General features: G+C 36.2%; 1 protein-coding gene across 9 annotated transcripts in view; it reads right to left on the reverse strand.

The window, feature by feature from the left end:
• FRYL (FRY like transcription coactivator) overlaps positions 1-25,409 on the reverse strand; it is a 247,605-nt gene that overhangs the window by 116,513 nt on the left and 105,683 nt on the right. For all 9 annotated transcript variants that reach the window (XM_081303036.1, XM_081303038.1, XM_081303041.1 and 6 more), the window contains exons 4-5: positions 12,595-12,794; positions 1,719-1,772 (exon numbers count right to left, since the gene is read on the reverse strand). In XM_081303036.1, the coding sequence (XP_081159162.1) occupies positions 1,719-1,772; positions 12,595-12,714 (174 nt within the window). In that variant the 5' untranslated portion in view covers positions 12,715-12,794. The remainder of the gene's footprint in view (positions 1-1,718; positions 1,773-12,594; positions 12,795-25,409) is intronic.

Genomic DNA, 25,409 nt, shown 5'->3' on the forward strand with positions numbered 1-25,409 from the left:
ACAAAAACTGTTACTGAATTTCAGGTACCCTTGAAAATGCCTGAGTTCTAGGTAAACATCACAAATTCATTTCATTAATAAACCCAACTTGACCCAACCTGCCTGGACCGGTTACTCTTTATCTTGTGTGTCCCAAGAAAAATTTTCTCTCTTCATAAGAATTTCTGCATCTGACTCAACCCACTGCTCATATAATTATTATTTTTAAATTAGCATACAGTCAGACATGCTTCACTTTGCTGACTTGTTTGAAAAAAATATGGGCTACAGAAATATTCAAGGTCTCTTTCTGTTCTATGATTATAGGAAGACTCCATTAATGAAGATGTCTCTACATGTTAAGCATTTCATTTTCCTGATATTTCATATTCTGCAAATGACATCAAAATATACATCGGGGGAAAATAGAAAAGAATGCAGTAGGTTATTTGATTCTGTAGGATACTCTTTTTTATTACTTCTACCCCTCCTTCAATCATTCTTTATTATAAATTAACTATAATTTGACAAGTAAATAGTTTCTAATATAGGTAATTAAAGTAAAAAGATTCCATTTAACCATGTTTTAAAATGCTTTATGAAACAGTATGGCTCAAAGGAAATCTGTTTTAACACCTAAAGAAGGGACAATACAACGTCATTTGATTCTATAACTATATACTAAAAATATTTACATCACACATACAACTTTACTGATAGGAACAAAAACAAGCTATGAGGCATGATCATTCCATTTTTCATCATCATACAATAAATTAAAAATTTCCTTAAACTGATGTTTAATTGGATTACAAATCTGAGTATACGTTGATTAATGAGGTAGATTCAAGATGCGAATAATCTAAATAACTTCTACAATAGTACAAAATTTGAAAAACATTGCCTTAGTTGATCTTACTGTAACAAAGGCTTTATCTCCCTATTGATGGTTTGTCTATCAGTATCTTCTTACTAAGTGTATGCCTCAGAGAGCTGTCCCCTACAGAGTCCCCACAAATACAGGTGCTATATTGTAAATACACCACTTTTGGTGATTCTGATTTAGCACAACTGGAGTGGGATCCAAGAACGCAGTAAATGTCTACTAAGAAAATGTCTACTAAGTAAATATATCTAAGAAATAGAAAGACTTCTATTTCTTAGATATATTATTTTGCAGGAAGACTGATGGCAACAGAAAGCTAATCTAGATTATTGGTTATTCCAAGTAATCAACATTTAATAAAATAATTATAATAAAAGAGCACTTAAGTCAACATTTAATCTCAGGCAGAAGAAAAACCAACAGTAGAGCAATATCACATGAGTTTTTAAACGCTAGTATCCTACTTATAGGTTCTGAAAGCTCCAGCAGTAAAAAGATAAATTTAACAATGTAAAATATTATAATATAAAAAACCACAGACTTGGCACCTAAGAAAAGAGTGAGGAGTATAATCAGAAACTTTCGGAGAAAAATTTCAAAAGGAACATTAAAGAGATTAACAATGAAAAGTAAAAAGTTTTAAAATGCTAAGTGGACTAAAATCAATAAGGTTCATAACTTATTCTGTGTTCAAACAAACAAAAAACTACCAATTCCAGAAGAATCTAATGCATAAGGAGATACAGAGTCACTAAAATAATAAGGAAACTTCTTAATACTGGACATATTCAGAGCAGATCATTAGGAAAGACATTTTCCTTCCAGGAAAAAGTATCCTCTAAAACTGACCCACCTGATCAAACTGCAGGTCTTCACCCCTCTGAAGAGATCTGGACAACAGCTTCTCCTACAAAAACAAAAACAAAAAAGTATAAATACAAAATACTAGAAATCTTCCATGTGATACACACTTTAAATTTGCGACCTGATTCTGCTTTTGTTTCATTTGTAATTAGGCTATTTTGGAGGAAGGGAAGCCTTACCTCACCCTGACCTAGGACTAAGACTCAAACCCTCCTGTAAAAGTGGCTCTCAGCCACACTTACAAAAAGCGGCTGTGTCACATGATCACTTTTTCTGCCAAATTCAAGTTCAACAATTCTTAGATGATAAGCTTGAAGTTTAACATAGGTCCTATCAAGTTCAAAAGCCCCGGCACGTGTTCATTAATTCATTCACCACGTTCACTGAGCAGCAGTCTTCACCACCAAGGGGTGAAAGGCCTTAGGGTCTCTGTGCCTCAGTTTTCTCATCTGAAAAGCCAGCGACTGTCGAACACTGTTATCAGCTATTCACTACTTTTAAGGAAAAAAATGAGGTGGGGGTTCCATTTTTCTCTATTCACTGTAATAATTTAAGGAAGAATGAAATGAACTACTCCTAGAAACTGAAAAACTAGCTCATAGACTATCTGGCACCACTGCTTTAGAAAAGTAGTTTGCGGCCTTGAAATTTCCCCTCATTATTACATTATTTAGATATATACCTGCTGCCCGAGTTGATTCTTTATATTTATACATATATATACATACATATATATGTGTATACACACACACACACACACACACACACACACATTAGTTGTCAATGGACCTTTATTTTATTTATTTATATACGGTGCTGACAATCAAACCCAGGATCTCACACATGCTAGGTAGGCAAGTGCTCTACCACTGAGCCATAGCCCTAGCCACAAGTTGATTCTTAATGTATAACTTCTGGGTTTCAGTGACAATCAGTAACACCATGAGCAAGACACTGTAAGTATTTTATACATGAATGCTTGAATCTTTACAATTTTTTGAAATAATCAAAGTAAACTAAGAACTCAGTCTGTCACATACCAAGTACATACTCTGTGCCGTACATGTGCCTTTTACAGTTGCTTTTGTACTTTGTTTTTTTGCAGTGCTGGGGATGGAATCCAGAGCCTCTCACGAGCTAGTTAAGCACTGTATCACCAAGCTACTTCCTCAGCCTCTTCATCATTCCTAATTTGATATTAGATGTGTTTTAACTGTTTTATTAATTTCAAAAATAACCTTACCTTGAATTTATTTACCAATAATCCTACCGATTTTCTACTTCATTAAATGAGACTTTTTAAAAAATTCCCACTTTTGCCTTTTTGAATTACATGATTGGTCTTTCTAACTCAGTAATTTTCTAATTAATCTAAAAAGATTAAAAGAAATCTGTTAAGTTGCCATACCTGTTTTTGTTAATATAAATTAATTTCCAATAATATTAATGTTACATATTTAGAATATCATCATTGGTCTACAAAAACTAGATATTATACATCAACAAGGAGCTTTTCTTTTAAAGACTCTGCTAGTTCAATTTTTTAAAAAACTTGACAACCTAAAATATAAGGCAAAAGGTATATTTTAGAAGTCTGTTAACCAGTTAATTAATAAAAAATGCTATATGATGTTTTCTTCCTGGTCAGGGATTATGATAGCTGTACCTGTATCTTGTGAATTATATGCTTTAACACACAAAGAACTGTGATTTTCTCTTCCATTTTTTTCTTGCTTCATTTCCACTGTGTAAAATATTTATATGGTATCCCCTGATTTTTAAGAACCAGGCACTTTCACGTGTTGGGGATATGATGGTAAGCAAAGCAAGAGAGTTTCTGCCTACTATGAGCTTTAAAAGGAAAAACAGGGTTTGGGAAACATGGCTCACAGCAGAGTACATGGCTAGCCAGTGTGAGGTCCTGGGACCCATCCCCAGCACTACAAAAAATAAATAATAAACAGACATTAACTGAATAATCATACCAATATATAAATATAAACTGAGGAGAGTACTGTCAAGGAAAAATATAGCATTCTCTGAGATTACCACCTAAAGATTTATCTAGCTGAGATGGTTATTTTTTTAGGTGTCAATGAGGCTGGATGAACAGATCCCCAGAGCTGGTAAAGCATTATTTCTAGGTATACCTGGGAAGGAAGGAAGACTTCCTCCCGGAAGAAAGGAAGACTGGCCCTTATCTAAGTGGAAGGATATCATTCAATTGGCAGAGAGCCAACTAAATTTAGAAAAAATTTATGAAGCTTTTCTATGCAGTAGTGTTCAAATCTCCTCTCATTTATGACCATTCTTTATTTTTAAAAAATCACAAATGTATTTGCCACTGAAATACATTTCAGTATTTCAATGGCAAACTCCCAATCTGTCAGAGAATCATGTTTCTAACTAATTTAAATGGGGTCAGAAAAAACACCAGAACACATGGCACTTTAATTTCTTAGCAGGAAGTTTTTGGTATGTCCTTAGCACTTGGCCCCTCGGAAGCTAAGCACACTTCAGTAGTTTTCTTGCAGAATAAGACTTTTATCTGTAAAACCAACCTACACCCCATTCATATACTACCTGATGGTTCTGTACAATTATATATCTTGCACAATCAATTATTTCTAAAATTTAAGCAAAATAGCTAGTAATTTCCTTAGTAAGTCCTGTAAAACACTATTTCTTAAAGCAGGGACCAAGCCAGGAGTGGTGGCAAACACCTGAAGTCCTGGCTACTCAGAGGCCGAGACAGGAGGACCACTTAAGCCTAGGAGTTAGACTGGGTAACACAGCAAAACTCCATCTCATAATCATGATAATAAGCAAAGTTTGAAAAAATATTAAGCTTTTAAAGGGATTTTAGTATTGTAATTTCAGCTGAGTACCCAAAGTGGAATTGGGAGATACAGCAAGGGGTTTCTCCCCAACTTAGTTGACTTATTCAACATTTACAGTGAAGAGGGGGATCAAATCTAAAAAAAATTAATAACCATACAGAAGAAAAAAAGAGCATGATAATCTTTTCAGAAACACACAGTTGTCTTATATTTAACTTTTTTTTTTTTTTTTACTGTCTCCACAAACCCACACTTCCTCAAAACTTTCTAAAGATTTGACATCTAAACAGAGCTTTTCCTGAAGGAGATGAGCTATTTTTTCTATAATTAAGAAGTCAGAAATAATTTTTGAATGAAAAGGAAACTCACATTACTAATACAAAAATATGAAATAAATGGACTGTATTAAAAATAAATTACCAACCAAGGACTTCGTATTAACCTCTAAGTTTGATTATAATGTGTTTGAGGATGTCCTAATCGTTGTTCAGGAAGATAAATGGTAGATCCTTTTTGTCTGTGAGAGATGTGTTCCAAGACACCAGGTGGATGCCTTAAACCCTGGAGAGGACTAACCCCTAAATATGCTATGCTTTTTCCTATATGTATGGACTGTGTATAGACTAAGTTGATAATAAGTAAATACATTATGTTTTTTCCCATGACAAAATCAATGTATATATTAGGCACAGTAACAGATTAATAATGAAATAGACCAATTAACAGTATATCACAATAAAAGCTATATAAAATTTATGAATTATTTCTGGAATTTTCCTTTTAATGTCTTTGACTCATAGTTGACCTTTAGTAACTGAAACCACAGGGAGGACCATTGTACTGTCTTTCAATATGTGAGTATTCTAAAAAAATAAGCCTTTCAAAATGTTTTATCCTAAGCAACCCCATTATCACAAATAGCTAAAAAAGTAAATAAATTAGTATCTATATTCACACATACATAAATGTCAAGATTATGTACTAAATTGTTAATGTTAGCAATTTTTTTCACAATAGCCTCAAATTTGGGTGTAGAACTATCAATAGACTAGCTTAAAAATGATCATCGTACCTTCATTTACTGAAATAATATTCAGCTGTTGGAAAGAATGAAACAAGGGCTGGGCATGTAGCTCAGTGATACATTATCTGCCTAGCATGGATGAGGCCCTGGGTTTAAGCCTCATTTACTACAAAAAAAAAAAAAAAAAAAAAAAGGAAAGAAAGAGAGAGAGGGGGAGGGAGGGAAGGAAGTAAAAGAAAAGAAAAAAAAGTGAGACAAATCTATATGGGCTAATATACAATCACCACCAATATAAAGTAAAAATATTTAGGTACAGAAAAAATATACATATATTACACACATTTGTATGTGTTTCTTTTAAAGGTGACAGGTGCTACAGAGATGGATAAATAATAGACATGAAAAAACTACAGACTAAAAACTGTTGACAGTGTTTAGCTTGATTCATAGTAGAAAAGACATTTTTATTACATAACCTTTAGAACTATTTCCATTTTTCATAATATAACAATTAATAATGATTCTAAGATCCATAATTCTTTATGTTCTAATTTGATTCTACAACTTCTGTATATGTTCAGACTACTAACAGCACCAAGTCCCTCCTGAGGAAAGCAAGAGAATTTATTGAAAAGATTTTGATGGCATGATAACAGTAAGCCTGAGATATTTCAATAATTTCCAATTAAAGATGGCAAGCTGAACACACAGACTACATTCTCCCCTAAATCCCCACTAAGATGATAACAAAATAACTTTCACAGGAGTTAAAACCAAAAGGACAAGTGAGTGGGAGATGAGGTAAAAAGCCACACAAACAACAGGGGTTCTTTAGTAGGCAAGAGGGAGAGTCAGATGTGTGCTCCTTCAGTCAGCAGGTATTCGCCCAAATTTTTACTGAGTGTGTAGTATGCCAAGCACTGTTCGGCTCTAAGATCCAGCCCTGAACAAGATGGAAAACTCCCTGCCCTTGTGGGGCTGAGAGTCTAATGCAAAAGCAAAGGGAAAGTACAGTATCTTAGACTTAGAAGAGGAAGGTGGAATGGGGTCGAAGATTTGAGATGTTCATGGAGAAAATGACACTGGAACACACCCACAGGGAAGTGAGCCTTCAACACCCTTCAGAGAGTGATGGGTGGGTAACCCAGAAGATGCTGTGAGACTCCCAGGAGGCTCAGGAATTGGAAACCTTGGGTACTCTGGAAGTACAGCTAAAGTAAGGACAAAAATAAGAGGGTCTATTAAGATAGTTTTAAAAAGATTATATAAGAAAGATTAAGACTCTTCCTTCTCTACCTTTTCCTACCTGCTTAGAAAGGTGACCACCCCTTCTCTTGCCATCTGAAGAACGGTCTTTCTTTAGAAAGGGCAAGATAGATGCTGACTAGGGGATGTGGCAGATGGAGATGGGTATAATACCAAAGACAGAGTAAGTAAAACTTCATATACCGAATAGCAAAACCCCAGTGATCTTCTGCCTCTAGGTCCCCATTACAATAGCAGCCAAAGACCAATCTCTCCCATTCAGGATCCTGCAGGAGCACCCTGATTAGACCCTAGACAAAGATCTGACATTGATGGTGCACACGATTACACACCAAAGATCACAGTCAAAAAGGCTCTTCCAAGTACATGGGTTTTCAATCAGCTGTTTAGCACCTCATTTTAAAAATATAACATGTGAAAATAAACATTAGAGGAGGAGGCAAAACTAATAAGAAAATGCAGTTTGGAACAAATACACCAGACCAAAAAAAAAAAAACACAACACTTTTTAATAGATATTATATGTATGTGTATACATATATATACACACATATATAATATTTTCAATATTATTCAATATTCTTGAAAAACAATGGAAATTGTACTTTTTTTTTTTTTTTTTTTTTGGGTGCTGGGGATTGAACCAAGTCCTTGTCATGAAACTGTAGAGCTTCTAAAATGCTGGGCTTAAACCACATACATCAGGTCCAAATCAGGAGATGACTAGTTAAAGCCTTTTTTTCTATCTTCTTTTCTAGTCACTTGCAATCTAAAAGATTAACAGGTGTGCTTGGTTATCCCTGGCTCATTACCCAAGACTGATTCATCTCCTTTCAAAAAGGAAGAAAGAAACCTAAAGTACTGGATTGCATAGAGTGTAAGCTGCAATTTCAATCAATGACTGCCCTTCCTGAATGTTCCTCCTAAAATTAAAATGAAATTGTTAGTAAAAATCAAGCTCAGCTAATCCTTGACTCTTTTGGCCTCCTTACCCTCCTTTTTTATTAAGGTTTCTAACGTGGGAAATGGAAAAAAAAAAACAACATTTTCTCATTATAGTGGCAGATTAAGTTCTTTCAACAAAAGCCATTGACATTTGTGCTTTCAAATGATTCCATAACCTACTGTCCTAACTGACCACGAGCCCTGCTAGCATCCTTATGCTGTTTTCTTTAAAGTGACTCTGTTCTGCTTTGAGAACTCAGAGTCACTGTGCACCATTGGTTATTGCCTCAGAGTAGAGGATACATTTTAAAATAAATGAAATTTACAATAAAAGCATTTGAATCTATAATATAAACACTGTCACAAAATACATTAAATATATCTTCACTACCTTGATGCTCTGGATTGCCAAGCTACCCACACCTGGATATAAATGAAAACAAAGCAGATCTAGATAAGGAGAAATAATTTACACATACGTGTAATGGGTAAAAATCTGTAAGATAGGATAAGGATTTGGGGGATTTCCTGGTACGTCAGGGAGAGTAAGCAAGGATGACTCTTCTAAGGGTGATGATGGGTAGAAACATCAATGTTCTGGTGGAATCTGTACCACTATTCACCACCATCTTATAATCTCATCTTAAGAGTGCATAGCTGGTATCTCTGAAATGATATTTAATGAATAAATAAAATAGAATCTGCATTGACTATTCTGAAAGAACTTCTAGAAACTGTTAGAATAGTGCATTATGTTTTATTAGAAGAACAAGGGGCACAAATCAGAGCAACATTACTTAAGACTAAATTCCACTTTATAACACAAGCCCTTAACAAACACCTTTTCCAAGTCCCTACCACAATGGGCAGTGTTATAGACACAAAGAAGGGACACCAAGTTCCTGACATCAGGCAACTCAAATCAGTGGAGACAGATAGGTGCTACGATTTAGATATGAGGCATCCCACACACACTCATACACAAGACAATGCAAGAACACCCCTTCAGAGGTGAAAGGATTAGATTATAAGAGGTGTAACCTAATAGATGGCTTAATCCACTAATGTGGATTAACTGAGTGGTAACTGTAGGCAGATAGGATGTGGCTGGAGGAGGTGGGTCACTGGGGACATGCCTTTGGTGTTTGTCCTCAGTGACCAGTTTGTCCCTGGTGAGCAGAGCTTCCTACTGGCCATGTCCTGGGCTGCTTTCCTCCACCATACCCTTCGGCTGCTCTGCCTCATCTAGGGCCCATAGTTATGAAGTCAGCCATCTATGAACTGAGACCTCTAAAACTGTGAACCAAATAAACTTTTCCTTTTCTAAAATTGTTCTTGTCAGGTCTTTTGGTCACAATAGTAAAAAAGCTGACTAGAACACCACCAGGTAAGCAATTAACCATAATACCTCATAGTCACCATCTGTATGTACACACAAAGACACAGTGTAAGTTCAAATTGCTACATGGTAATTACAGATACATAACATTTACATTGTATAGACAATAGGTAAAACATTTATTTGGCTTGAGGTAGGAACACTGTTAGAGGGAACAAACAGGAAGTTTGGAAGGATGAGTAGAATTTTAAAATACAGAAGTTAAAAACATTTTAGGGGCTGGGGCTGTAGCTCAGTGAGAGTGCAGTTGCCTAGCATGTGTGAAGCACTGGGTTCAATCCTCAGCACCACATAAAAATAAATAAATTATAATGGGAGGGAAAAGGAGAGAAAAGGGAAATTGCATGGAAATGGAAGGAGACCCTCATTGCTATACAAAATTACATATAAGAGGTTGTGAGGGGAATGGGAAAAAAAAACAAGGAGAGAAATGAATTACAGTAGATGGGGTAGAGAGACAAGATGGGAGGGGAGGGGAGGGGGGATAGTAGAGGATAGGAAAGGTAACAGAATACAATAGTCACTAATATGGCATTATGTAAAAATGTGGATGTGTAACCGACGTGATTCTGCAATCTGCATTTGGGGTAAAATTGGGAGTTCATAACCCACTTGAATCTAATGTATGAAATATGATATGTCAAGAGCTTTGTAATGTTTTGAACAACCAATAAAAAAAGATTAAAATTAAAAAAAAATTAAAAAAAATTTAGGCTGGGAAAATAATAAAAACACACACCAGCATAAAAGAATATATAGAAGACATTTTAAGTATCATAGCATATCAAGATAGGAGAATCGTAAGACATCACCCTGACTTTGACAAGACAATGGAGCACCTGGGATGACCTAAGGATGCTAGAACCTACTCCACAGGAATGACAAGGAACAGAGTTGCCAGAAGCAGAAAGTAGTATGTGTATCATGGACAAAGAAAAGTCGGGTGAGTGAAAAGAAAATGGCACAGTGATGGACACTTCATGACTGGCTAGAAGCTCCTGCATGCCCTCGGCAGAGCCAACACCTAATCTAGACACGGACAGGGCACCGGAAAGGAAAGGAGGGATTTTAAATTGTCATTTTATAGACTCTGTCACATTGGGTAAGCTCAGCCATATTTTCCATTTAATACTTTCACTCTCAAGACCTTTACATTTGGAAATTAAAAATTCCTTTAGGGACATATAATATTTGAGAACTCCTAGGACCACACAACATGGCACTACTAGCGAATATTTTATAAAACTGGCAATGATTTTAAAATGTGCTGTGCAAGTTGAAAATTGATCAAGCTGGGGAATGGGTGCTGGGCACTTCTTAGACTATAAATCTCTACTTTTATGTATTACTGAAACTTCCCTTAAGTTTTTAATATATTTTCCCAAAAAAGGGGTTCCCTTTCTCATTGTATGCTGTTTACATAGATGAGTGTAGCAATTTATCACAATTCAGAGATTATTGAAAAGAAAATTAACATTTTGTAGATTAAGCACATATATAATTAAAACGTATCTTTATTTATTCAGGTCTATAAGCTTTTTTGTAACCCTTATTTATAAACCAGAACTTTATACTGTGCACATATTGCAAAAATACATACAAAATAATCATTATTATTGTAGAAAGTAATCATGGGATGATTTAAATTGAATATAATGATGTCTACAGTTTTGAAATATACATTTGGCTGGTGGTTTTTTAACTCATTATTATGTATTAAAGCCCAGGATGCATTATTTCATAAATGCTTTCTTCAGATTAGTTTCTTCTACTTAATCCTCAGAATTAAGTAGAATTTCTGAAAAACAGTCAGTAATTTTAAGTCCTTCCACACTAAGAATTTTAAGAGCATGTAAAAACACTTCTTTCACCTTCCCTCTCTCCCTAGGTCACCACCTCTCCTCTACTCCTTCCTTTGAGGAAGCAGACAACCAATATTAGTACACCTAACTCCTACTCGGCCACTTAATGGCTTTGGACCTCTGACAGCGATGAGCCCTCCAAACCGCATACTGGAAGTGAATGTCTATCACCCAGTTGTGTGAGGAATAAAAGTTTCAGCTGAGGGCTGGGGTTATAGCTCAGCAGTAGAGCGCTTGCCTTGCACTTGTGAGGTACTGGGTTCGATCCTCAGCACCACATAAAAAATAAATAAATAAAGATATTTTAAAAAGAGTTTCAACTGATATGTCCTTCATCTTTACCTCCATTGCCATTAACCCTCTTCTAACCTACACTGTGATCCTAGCACACCATATTCCCCATCCTTTTAAACCCAAAGAGTAACCTAAACTGTCACCTGTATTTTCAAAGCGCCTTGAACCAAGGTATATTGACAAGCTCAGCTTGTTCTCTTAGTGACCAGACTACTTTACTTCCAAATCCAATTGCCTCTTTCATTGCACTCTGTCTCTCTATAATATTTGGCAATGATATTTCTATTCTATACTCCATTTCCCTTGATATCAGTACCTGCTCTTTGGGGTTTGATATAGATTATGCCCAAATATACAATTTCTAGTCTCCATCTCTTTATGTTCTGAAGAAGAATTTCCAACCACCAATCAAGGAATTCCACATGGTTAGCTCTCCAGTGAATCAAGTTCAATGCACCAAATTGAAAGATTTCAAACCTAAGGATATTCCTGTGTGCTTTACCCAAGAAAATGCATTCCCATCTTTCTTAATATTGCAAAGCATCTTAACCCTTAACTTTCACTTAAAATGCTACTCCTATTTAATTACTTCTCAAGTCCTATTTGATTACCTGTCAAATTCTATTGATTCTACTTGTCATTTTTCTCGCTTTCCTCTGCAACTTCTTCTGTTTATGCCTTACTTAGTTCACGAACCTTTTCATTCCAATCTGAACTGGATACAATAGCTAAATAGTCTCTGCCGTCACTCTCTGCTTTTCTTATTGTCCGACCATTTTGTCACCTATCATGGGCAGCACTTACAACCGTTCAGAATCTTAACAAAGTATTTCCTTCCTCCTTATCACAGGCTGTCACCACTTAAGAGTCCATCATGTTCCCTAGCTATGCCTCATGTACTATAAGCATAAAAATATAATGACTAGTTTATTATAACTTTGGCTACATTCTTAATGACAACTTGTAGACTATCCTAGAGTTCCTTTATTTACTATTATGTTTTTATCTGGACTTCATAATTCCCATTGGTCAAGTTTGTTGTTGTTGTTGTTGTTGTTGTTGTGCTTATGGTAATTTATCAAAGTGGATTCTAAAATCATTGCAGATTTCTGGATCGCCACTCCATTACTTAAACTTTTTTTCCCAGTATATAATTTCCTTCAGAAATTTTGTATTATAATGGTTAATGCAAAAGTCAAGGAAATATTTCAGATTTATAGGTCAGTTCAACTCACCAAGGGTTCAGCCATTACAACTTCAATTTTCTTTTCAGCTTGAACAGCAAATTCTGCAAAGAGGCTCTTGATGACATATTCGCCAGGCTTGACATCCGGGTCAATTGTAATGTTTGACATGATGAGGTTCTTTCTTCCCCAAGTGGAATGAAAGTTGGAAGAAGCACAGTACTTATTCACTTTGCTGACTGGTGCTGAAGCTAAAAGTTAAAGAAACCAAAGAATCCTACATTAGTCATCAGATCAATGAGGCCTCCCATAACAACAGTACTTAATATGCATCCTGCTCCTTACCCCTCCAAATCCCCAATCTCCATTACCATGCTCCATTTTTCTCTATCACACTTGCCACTTCTAACGTATTGCCTAACATATTCAACGTAGTAATATATCACGTTTACTATGTACTATTTCTCTCTTTATTTTAATGTGAGTACCAATAAAAACAGGGATTCTCTTTTGAGCTTTTTGTCCATGGATGAAGCCCAGGTACCACCAACAATGCCTGGCTTACACTAAGTGCACAATAAATAGTTAATGAATGGATGGATGGATTCTAATCAGGTAATCAAGTACAACAAAGGTAATAAAAACAGATATGAATAAATGAAACAAGAATGGTATTAGGGAACTGAAAGACAACTTTGAAAAGCATGTTTATGGAAGGTCTCAATGAAGAAGCCAAAAGTGAACCTAGGCCCAAAGATGGAAAAGAGGCAGCAAGCCAGAGCACCAGGAACACAAGTACAAGACTGGACATGCCTGCTTGAGAAGCAAAAACACAAGGAAAGCAGGGTGAAGGAGGATGTGAGAGAAGGTCAGAATCATTAGTCAGGATGCAAGTCAGAGGACCCTGCAGGACTTTGTAAAGAAATTGGATTTTGCCAAGTACGGGGGCACACATGACTCAAGAGACTGAGGCAGGAGGACTGCAAGTTCAAAGCCAGCCTCAGCAAACTTAGTGAGGCTCTAAGCAACTTAGTAGGTCCCTATCTCAAAACAAAAAATGAAAAAGGGTTGGGGATGTGGCTCAGTGGTTAAGCATCCCTGGGTTCAATTCCCAGTACAAAAAATATATGTATTTTTATATTAAGGTGTATTATATGTAATATATAGAGAATTATGTATATATTATATATAATTTTATTTTTAAATGCAGTTAATATTCAATGAAAAAGTGGAAAGCATTAACATACAGAGGGATAGGATCTGAATTCTATAAAGATCTCTCTAGCACCTCTGGAGAATGGTTTGAAGAGGGCAAACACATGACCAAGGGGTGACATACAAAAATCCAAGTGAGATGATCGTGGCTTGGCCTAGAGGATGGTGATGGCATAGGACAGAAACAAAAGGACTGGAGACTTGTCACATGTTAGTGCATTAAATATGGAGGTGAGGGAAAAGAATCAATGACTCACAGGATTCTTATTTGAATCGCTCAAAGGATAGTGGTGCCATCTACTCAGATGGGAATTGTGTTGGTGTTTGGCAAATAGGAAGTAGCACCAGGGCTGGAGGACTTAGAGTACACATCAGTGACAGCTTCACTTGTCTTGACTGACTGAGCAGCGTACCAGTCTATAATATATCCAGTCACTTCCCTCCTCCAGCCTGATAATATTGACCCTCCCATCTTCTTCCTTCTGCTTATATGACCCCTTTAGGCCTAACACACCTGTGTTCATGAAAATCGATAAGTTTGTACCTCTCTACCTCAACCTGATCTTTAGTGACTGCTTTTCTCCACTTAAGTACGCCCTATAAGTAACCCCATCCTTGAAAAGGGAGCAGAACACAATCAGCACCAACATAATATGTGAAAATATAAAAACTGTTCAAAGTCTCAAAATTACTGCCAACTGTTAATATTGTATCTAAAAATAAATATCTTTGTGTCAGACCATGTCAAAATATACTATGTATTGTATTCTAGAATAAAAATTGTATAATAAAAACAATGCAAAACAAAAATTCTCAGTCCTTTAAACACAGTGACCATTATTTCAAACAATGACTTGTTTGTTTATTCTGTGTCATGATCCAACATTGTGTATTATCAAAGAGGGAATCTATTAACAAATGTCATTGTGAAATAAAGCTCTTAAAATTTTTTTTAAAAAATTAGTTTGGGTCATTAAGAATACTAAAAATGACATCCCAACCCCCCCCTTTTTTTACTTTCTTAAAAATTACACATAAGCAAATATTACTAGGTATTATAACTGGATACTTTAGAAATTTGCCAACAGAACCAAAAGTTTCAGAAAAACTTTGTGTTACTTTCCCAGATAAAAACATTTCAAATTTGAAAACTCAAAATTTTATTAAAAACAAATGTGTTAATCAAATAAGATAAAGTAATTTAATTCAATTATATTTCTTAGTGGGTGTTTAATAAATGTTTGTTTGTTATATTTATTATTATAAGAAAGTAACAGTGAATGTATTTATTGATTGAAATTTCAGGCCATAAGACAATCTTATCTCAGGCACATGGGACTATAAGTCATTTTTATAACCTAATTAACAGAATGCTATACAAACATCTGAAGTGATATTATTAAAAAAATATTGACTAGCATGGGAAAGTGTTCAAAGTACAGTGTTAACTGCAAAAAGACTATAAGAGTATGCATACAAAACCAAAATAAAATTAGAAGGCAGGAAAGCCTATTTGCAGCCTATAATAAATCACAGTTAACCACTTTTACCTCCAACCACAAAGCTATGAAATCAATGAGAAAAAGACCAATGCCCACCCCCAACTAAAAACAGGATAAAAGTTATAAGCAAAAATCAAACTCAAATAAATAAAATAATAATATTGGAGGTCAAAAAAATACAAAGCATTTAAGCTCACTAATATTCTAAAACCAAGCAAATCTTTACCCCTCACACATCAGATAGAGCACTAATCACTAGGGTATATAAACAACTCAAAAAGCTAGACACCAAAAAAAACAAATAATAATAAATAAAATAATAAATAAAAAAAATAATAAAAAATCAATAAATGGGCCAAGGAATCGAACAGACACTTCTCAGAAGATGATGTACAATCAATCAACAAACATATGAAAAAATGTTCATCATCACTAGCAATTAGAGAAATGCAAATCAAAACTACTCTAAGATTTCATCTCACTCCAGTCAGAATGGCAGCTATTATGCATACAAACAACAATAAGTGTTGGCGAGGATATGGAGGAAAAGCTTCACTCATACACCGCTGGTGGGACTGCAAATTGGTGCAGCCAATATGGAAAGCAGTATGGAGATTTCTTGGAAAATTAGGAATGGAACCACCTTTGACCCTGCTATCCCTCTCCTCCATCTATACCCAAAGGACTTAAAAACAGCATATTACAGGGACACAGCCACATCAATGTTTATAGCAGCACAATTCACAATAGCTAAACTGTGGAGTCAACCTAGATGCCCTTCAATAGATGAATGGATAAAAAAAAAAACGTGGCATATATATATATACACAATGGAATATGACTCAGCAATAAAAGAGAATAAAATCATGGCATTTGCAGGTAAATGGATGGAGTTAAGAGAAGATAATACTAAGTGAAGTTAGCCAATCCAAAAAACCAAATGCCGAATGTTTTCTTTGATATAAGGAAACTGATTCATAGCGGGATAGGGAGGGGGAGCATGGGAGGAATAGAGGAACTCTAGATGGGGCAGAGGGGTGGGAGGGGAAGGGAGGGGCCATGGCATTAGAAATGATGGTGGAATGTGATGGGCATCATTACCCAAAGTACATGTATGAGGACACGGATTGGTGTGAGTATACTAAGTATACAACCAGAGATATGAAAAATTGAGCTCTCTCTATATTATAATGCATTCCACTGTTATATATAAATTAAAAAAATATTCTAAAACCAAATAGGAATTAGATGATCTTCCCTTTCATGCTACTCATCTTGGGAAATATATGTGGATTTTTTTCACATTCTGCTAATATTGAAGATGCCCACTCTAAGCAGGAAGAAGAAAGCAAGTTTTCACACAACAATATTAACTTGATGACACTTGACTGCTTGAATTAAATATTTATAATGTTAAGTAGTAGTACTTCTCTGCATGCTATTATAAAATACTGAAACTTTTGTCAGCTTATAAGGGAATAAGACATAAATATGAAAATATAATTCTTTAGAACACAATTCAGGCTTTGAATTACAAATAGTAAAAACCTAATATTATATTCAAGCTTCTTGGGATATAAATCTACTAAGCTCTAACTGCCAATAATAGGAATAAAGCAAGCCCTGAATATTTAAAATTCCAACATTTCTATTATTTGTCTTATATCAAGTGTAACTAAAAGTTAAATATTAATATTTCTAGATGGCTTACTCTTGCTATAGCATTGTGCTTATTTGACATTTATTATTATCTCATGTTCACAGAACTTCTGTGTTTTTACAAAATAAATTTAAATTTGGTCAAGAAGAAGAGACAAGTAAGAAGTGACATAATCCTTAAAATGATATGCTTGGGGTCATTATTGTAATGGATTTCAGCCCCCTCATTTCTGTCTCTACTATATTATTATGTACAAACTTCCAAATAGTAACATCCTTCAAAATGCATGAGATTCTCAACAAGTTGGGTGTTTTGGAATCACACAGGTTGATATGACCTTGGCAGAGTCTATGAAAGCTGCCTCTTGCTCCCTCTCTCCCAAGAAAAGGTTTTAAGGGAGAAAAATCCCTACACAGTAGTCACAAGACTTCTATATGTACATACATATTACATGCAAATGTTTATGCATCAATTTATATAACACAGAAATATAATAAGTTACCATACAATTGCTTATTACAATAATTACTAATTGTATTGACTAATATGAATCTCGATGACACCTATAAAAGAAAAAGTATAAGGTAAATGGCTTTAGAGCAAGAACAAAAGTAAAAAATGTCTCTGAATATAAAAGGCAAATATAAAATTCTTAGTTTGAAAAGGAAACATAGGGCTGGGCTGCAGCTCAGTGATAAAACACTTGCCTAGCATGCTCAAGCCCCTCAATTTGATCCTCAACAAACACAAAAAACAAAAGAGCAAAAAGCAAACCTACTGCAGATAGTTATATCATGGTTATAACAAACTGATGCTAAAGTCTATGGAATGAAAATGACCTAGAATAGCCAACACAATACTGATGGAGGAGAATAAAGTTATAGGACTGACACTACCTGACTTTAAGTCTTATTATAAAGCCACAGTAATTAAGACATTGTGTTGCTGGAAAAAGAAGAGACAAACAGATCAATGGAAGAGAACAGACAGCCCATAAAATAAACCCACACAAATAGAGTCAACTGATCTTTGATAAAGGAGCAAAAGCAGTTCAAGGAAGAATGATGACTTTTCACCAATTGTACTGAAACAACTAGGTTTCTACACATAAAATAAAATAAAATAATCTAGACATACAAATTTCACCTTCTACAAAAATTTACTGAAAACAGATCATAGATTCAAATGTAAATGCAAAAACTATAAAATTCATAGGAGATAGGAAAAAATCTAGGTGATCTTGAGTTTAGTGGTGGACTTTTTACACATCAAAACCTAAGAGCCATGAAAAAAAAAAATAGGTTGGAATTTATTAAAGTAAAACCTTTAGCTCTGCAAAAGACAATTTTAAAAGATGAAAAGACAAGCCTACAAAAGACATATCTAATGAGAACTGCTATCTGAAATACATGAAGAACTCTTAAATCTTGACATTAAGAAAAACTCCATTTAAAAATGGGCACATGCTCTGAGCAGACATAAGAAGACATACAGATGAAAAGTTATTAAAAAATACTCCAATGTATTCATGGAATTGCAAACAATGAAAATCACTATATACCTATTAGAATGGCTAAATCCCAAAACACTTAGACCAAATCCTGGTAAGGATGTGAAGGAATACAAAATGGTGGGAATACAAAATGGTACAGTCACTTTGAAGACAGTTCAGTGACTTCTTATAAAACTAAACATAATTCTTACCAAACAATCCAGCAATCCTACTCTTTGGTCTTTAACTAAAGGACATGAAAAAAACTTAGCCACACAAAACCCTGCCTACAGATGTTTTTAGCAACTTTACTCGTAATTGCCAAAACATGGAAGCAATCAAAAAGTCCTTCAATAGGTGGGTGCGTACATCCAGACAAGAGAGTATCATTCAGCGCTAAAAAGAAATTAGCTATCAAGCCATGAAAAGATGGAGGAGCCAGACATGATGCCCTCTAATTCCAGTGACTTGGAAGGCTGAGGAAGGAAGATCACAAGTTTGAGATTAGCCTGAGCGACTTAGACTAAGTGGTGGACTTAATTTTAGGGCAGTGAAAAACCAGTTTGTATGATACTATGATTGTCATTATACACCTGTCAAAACCTATAAAATATGTAACACAGTGAACCCTAATGTGAACTATGGACTATGTATATTAACAGTATTTCATCAGTGGTAGCAAATATACCCCCAAATTAACAGGGAAGGTTGCAGGGAGGGATATACAGGAACTCTTTGTACTTTCTACTCAATTTTTCTGTAAGCTTAAAACTGCTCGAAAAATTCATTAATTTAAAACACAAGAAAGAAGAGCAAGCCTATCTATCCCTGTCAACCAGAACCAAAAATGCCAGAAAGAGTCAAAGCAACAAAATGCTCAAGCTTAAATAAGAAAGTACCCGGAACAAGATCAAAGACAGGAAATAGTTTTTAAGTCAATTAAAAATATAATTTCAGCCACAAGCCTGTAATCCCAGAGATTCAAGAGGCTGAGGCAAGAGGATCCCAAGTTCCAAGCCAGTCTCCGCGATAGATAGGTAGGTAGGTAGGTAGGTAGGTAGGTAGGTAGGTAGATAGATAGATAAAGGGCTGTGGATGTGGCTCTATGGTAGAGTACCCCTGGTTCAGTCCCCAGTATTGAAGGAAGGGAGGGAGGGAGGGAGGGAGAGAGGGGTGGGTGTGGGGAGAAGAAATCAAAAGTACCCACCAGTTTACAAGTATATGGGTTAAAGCAGAGACAAAGGAAGCAATATCGTATTTCAGGTGAGGTCAGGTAGACTGATACACTTTTCAACAAACTATCCAGAGGAAAACTGCACATCTGAAAACACTTGTATATTAAGAAGAAAAAAGGACATGTGTGCTGTGTGTGTTAAGTGGTACACTATGAAAACATCCTTTGACTTCAAATGCACAAACATGGCTTATTGAGAGCAGAAAATGGGCTGTCAGGTAAGGGATACCTCAAAATTCCTTCATGTTAGTAAAAAGCAAAACAAGCACCGTTTATTTCTTAATCAAGCATGATCACATTTCATCCTAACAAATCTTATTTACCTGTGTTGGTAAATGGCTCTCTTTAAAAAGTGTCCCAATTTGTAGCATTTGCCAATATCCATCATATAAATATTCCTGCCACAACTGATCAGAAGTCACCAATGGTTGAACAATCAGTGTGTTAAAGTCTTAGTAGAAATTAGATTAAAAAGAAAAAAAACAGTACTTGTAGTAATTTTCCATATATGATGAGGAAACTGACTCCATGTTAATATTACTGTCAACTGGGAGTAGAGGTACTAAAATATGAACTCAGGTACTATGGTGTTGTTTTGTTGTTTTGTTTTGTTTTGGTGGGGGAGTTCTGGGGATTGGACCCAGGGGTGCTTTTTATCACTGAGCTAAATCCTCAGCCCTTTTTATTTTGAGGTAGGATCGCACTAAGTTGCTTAGGCCCTATCTAGGTTGCTAAGGCTGGCTTCACTCTTGTGATCCTTCTGTCTCAGCCTCCTGAGTCATTGGATTACAGGCCTGTGCCACCATGCCAGCTCAAATACTAGTTTCTACCAACTTTCACTCAGAAAGTTGATTTATTTCCTCCAAAACTGCCAAATTACAATGTACCCTTTTCTCCTTTTAAGGTCCAGATTCTTAATATACTATTTGCCTAGAGTAAGTACTTACAAACTCAGATATTTTAGTTGTTCCTTCTAACTGACGTGCATAAAAAAGACTAAACAGAAAAGGCTTCCCTGCTTTGATTAGACAAACATTTACCTGTATTTTCTTTTAACTCTTGTTAGTTTTACTTCATTCAATTTAAATCTGTTATCTAACTGCAGTTTATTTGGGCTACTGATATAAAGATTTTATTTATTTTTTTCCCCAATATTTAACCAATTCCTTTGGGTTCATTTACTGAAATTCTATCATGAACTAAATCCATACTCAAATATACTTTCTGGGCTTTCTGTTCAGCTAATTAACAGTCTGTTTCTGCATCAGTACCACATTTTTAATTATTGCTATTTTTTAATAGGTTTTATTACCTGTTGGCACAAAATAATATTCCTGTTTACAGAATATCTCAGCTGCTGTCACTTATTCTCCCAACTTCACACATATCTCCACACATTAATCTAACCAAAACCAGCATCTAATGTTAAGACTCCTTGAGTAGAAGCTGGCTCGCCCTCAACTGACTCATCTTTTGGGCACCCAAAGAAAAATGTATCCTTTCCTTCACAGAACATCTATCTAAATCTACTAATCCTATTTCTAAGTACTTTGCTTCTGCTTTGTGTGAATAAAATCATTTCCCCTCACTATTCAGTTTTATGTTTTTGCTTCTGGTTCAATTGAAATGGATAGAAAAATTTAAACTTCTGCTTGTTCTCTGAACAGCTGTTTCTAAATGTTTATTTATCCTAATCTAAACTCTTCTGACTAAAAATGATTTCTAAACACAGAAGTCCTATGACATCTTTGGCACATGTTCAGTGCTTTCTTACTTGATGCACACTACAGAAATATCACTATAAAGCTTAAAAAAAAAAAAGGACCTATCTTTTAAATAATCCATTATTCACTCAGCCAGAGAATCCCTGTTATTATTATTTTCTTAAAAACATTTCTGTTACTCTTTGGAAGCTCATCTTAAAATCTATTCTAAAAACCCAGAGATCATGTGGCATTTTAAAAATGTGCATAGGCCTGGGAGTCAGAAGATAAGGACCCCTAGACTTGTCTTGGCTACTTACTAGCCTTATAATCTTGCTAAAGTTATTTCACCCCTTTTGTTTCCCATGTAGCAAATGAACACATTGAATTAAATGTCAGTGAGGGGTATGTATCAGAAACAACAAGATGTTATTTTCATTGTTGTTCTCTACTCTTTCTCCCATAAAAAAGATTATCTGCTGGTTAAAAATTGATCTTTCTCCTGCAGCTGGACATCAGGTTGGGGATTAGCACTGGACAGCCCTGAAGTGAGAATCGGCACACCAAATCCAAGAAGACCTCACCAGCAAACACAACTGGGTCCAGGGTCTGGGGAAAAGTTCACAACTGAAAACGGATTTGTATTCATGTTCTCTGACTCCTAAGCAGCAGAGCAAAGTCTAAAAAGATGGGCTGGGCCCCCCTGAGGCTAGGGTTATAGAAGGGTTTCCTCCTAGTACCGTAACAGGCTGCTAGCCCAGAGAGGCCGGGGCTGCTTTCCCTTCCATCTTTCTTGGAGTTACTGCTTACAATATTGTAGCAGCCTGACCCACAATTACCAACTACACACCTAATGGTATCTAGCAGTCACAGACAAGGAAAACAAATGCAACATTTAGTCAATACCAGCAACAAATATCAGGATAGGTACTATGGTTTGGAGGTTGAACACTCCCAAAGGCCCATGTGTTGAAGGCTTGGTTCCCATTGTGGTGCTGCTGAGAAGTGGACCTTTAAGAGGGCCTAGGAGCAAATTTTTACCCCTCACATATCAGATAGAGCACTAATCTCTAGGATATATTAAAAAAAAAAAAAAAACTCAAAAAGCTAAGCACCAAAACAACAAATAACCTAATCAACAAATGGGCCAAGGACCTGAACAGACACTTCTCAGAAGCGATATACAATCAATCAACAAATATATGAAAAAATGTTCATCATCTCCAGCAATTAGAGAAATGCAAATCAAAACTACTCTCAGATCATCTCACTCCAGTCAGAATGGCAGCTATTATGAAGAGAAACAACAATAAGTGTTGGCGAGGATGTGGGGAAAAAGGTACACTCATGCATTGCTGGTGGGACTGCAAATTGGTGCAGCCAATATGGAAAGCAGTACGGAGATTCCTTGGAACACTGGGAATGGAACCACCATTTGACCCAGCTATCCCTCTCCTCGGTCTATACCCAAAGGGCTTAAAAATGGCATACTACAGGGACATAGCCACATCAATGTTTATAGCAGCACAATTCACAATAGCTAAACTGTGGAACCAACCTAGATGTCCTTCAATAGATGAATGGATAAAAAAAAAAAGTGACATATATACACAATGGAATTTTACTTGGCAATAAAAAAGAATAAAATCATGGCATCTGCAGATAAATGGATGGCCTTGGAGAAGATAATACTAAGTGAAGTTAGCTAATCCCAAAAAAACAAATGCAGAATGTTTTCTCTGAGATAAGGAGGCTGACTCATAGTGAGGTAGGGAGGGGGAACATGGGAGGAATAGATGAATTATAGATAGGGCAAAAGGAAGGGAGGTAAAAGGAGGGGACAGGGGATGAGCAAGGATGGTGGAATGTGATAGACATCATTATCCAAAGTTCATGTATGAAGACACAAATTGGTGTAAACATACTTTATATATAAACAGATACGAAAACTTGTGCTGTGTATGTGTAACAAGAATTGTAATGCATTCCACTGTCATTTATTTTTTTAAAAAAATCAATTAAAAAAAAGAAGAGGGTCCTTGTGGGAGGTCCTTAGGTCACTGGGGTAGTACCCCAAAAGGTATTGTAGGACCCTGGCCCATTTCTCTTCTTTTGGATCCCTGCCATTGCCAACACTCCCACCAAACACCTAAAAGCAATGGATTTGCCCAATCGTGGACTGGAGCCTCTAAATAAACCTTTTCTCTTCATAAGGTTATTATCTCAGGGATTTTGTTATGGTGACAGAAACCTGATCAACACAGAAAATTGGTACTCAGAGTAGGATGGTCTGTGCCATTACTATATACCTAATGATACAGAAAAGCCACTGGAATTGGTTTAGGGGAAAACCAAAAGAGTTTGGAGGAGAAAGGTAGGGGGAAAATCTCAAATGTTGAATGGAACTTAACAGGCAATTCTGATGGGGGGCTCAGAAGACCGAAAAGCTGATAGAAATACTAATAGTAAACGCTGCACTGATAATTTCAGATGAAATTGAGGGTTCTGGGAAATGGACTAATGGCTCTCCTTATTATGCCATGGCAAAGAATTTGTCTGCATTTTGTCCATATCCTGATACTCTGTGGGAAATTAAACTTAAAGGTGATAGGCTAGTTTACCTGCCAGCACAGCATTCAGGTTATCACACAGGTATCACTGGCTGCTTTTAGTCAGTTTTATAGTGAGAATCAGAAACAAAATGGAGCAAAAAACATTTGGAAAAATTATAGCCTGGTCAGAAATGTAGCATGTGTTAAGAAGTGACCAAAAAGAGTACAACTACTAGTACTGCTACAAAGAAGCCTCTGCTTTGCATCAGGACAGTCAGAAAGACACATCCCCAAAATAAGAAAGTAAATTGCCATCACAGACACAGAGATGCAAAAATGCAAATTTGTTCCAGAGACTTTCCTCGGCAGAATTGTTACAGAATACACCTCCACATCCCCCAGTGCACTCTTGTTTAGCTGGCAAAGTGTTCCAAGGCTCCTGCAGCCATGGTTCAAATAGGCCCACAAACAGCTTGTGCAGGCAGCAGACCTGGGCATCAGTCATGTGTTGCTGGTTTTGTAGGTGTGCAGAATGCAAGAGTCATGGGGTCATGGCAGCTTCACCGAGATTTACGAGGAAAGACTTAAAGGACAGATAGTGTGCTACAGGGTTGAAATCCTCTGGCAGGGTGATGCCCAGAGTTGTGGGAGTGAAGCCAAAGCTACAAAGAAGGCCCCCAAAAGGCAGAAGTGTTGTGCAGAGGTGTTGTGTCAGCAATGCACAACACGCACCAAAGGAAGACGCAGGCAGCCTGCAAACCTGCCTGAAACAGACCGTGCAGGCTACATGGAGTGGGCTGTCAAAGCCCTTGGAAACCTACCTCTTCCACCTCTGCCTCTATGTACTCCAGAGTCTGGACATAAAGCTTTAGCATTAAGTGTGTGACCTGGTGGAATTCAGACTTGCTTTGAGCTGATCCAACCTTATTATTATTATAGGAATGTTTACCTGTGCCATTCTCACCACCGCCATCTTGGAAGTTCCCTTATATTTATTTATTTAAGGAGGTCAGTCATGGTTACACTTGACTTGAGGTTCATAGGTAACTTTGGACTTAAACTTTTGAGCAAAGCTGGAACAATCTGGGGACACACAGATGGACTAAATGCATTTTACCTGTAAAAAGGACATAAATCTTTGTTTCTAGGGGCAGAATGCCATAGTTCAGAGGTCAAATGTTTTACAAGGTCCAGGTGTTAAAGGTTTGGTCCCCAATGTGGTATTGAGAAGTGCTGAGGACTTTTTAGGAGTCGTTGTCTTGTAGGGGTCTTTAGGTCACTGGGGTTGTGCCAACCCAATCTCTTCCTCTTTTGCTTCCTGGCTATGAGGTAAGCACTTGGGCTCTGTCATGTTTCCTGGCGCCCCCATCAGAGGCCTAAAAATGATGGGTCTGCTCAGTCATGGACTAGAACCGTTAAAATTATCAGCCAAAAGAAGACTTTTCTCTTTATAAGTTGATTATCTCAGGTATTTTGTTATAGTGATAAAAAGCTAAAATAGGTTTCAA

This window comes from Spermophilus citellus (genome assembly GCF_964194105.1).
Source record: "Spermophilus citellus genome assembly, chromosome: 8".
NCBI lineage: Eukaryota > Metazoa > Chordata > Mammalia > Rodentia > Sciuridae > Spermophilus > Spermophilus citellus.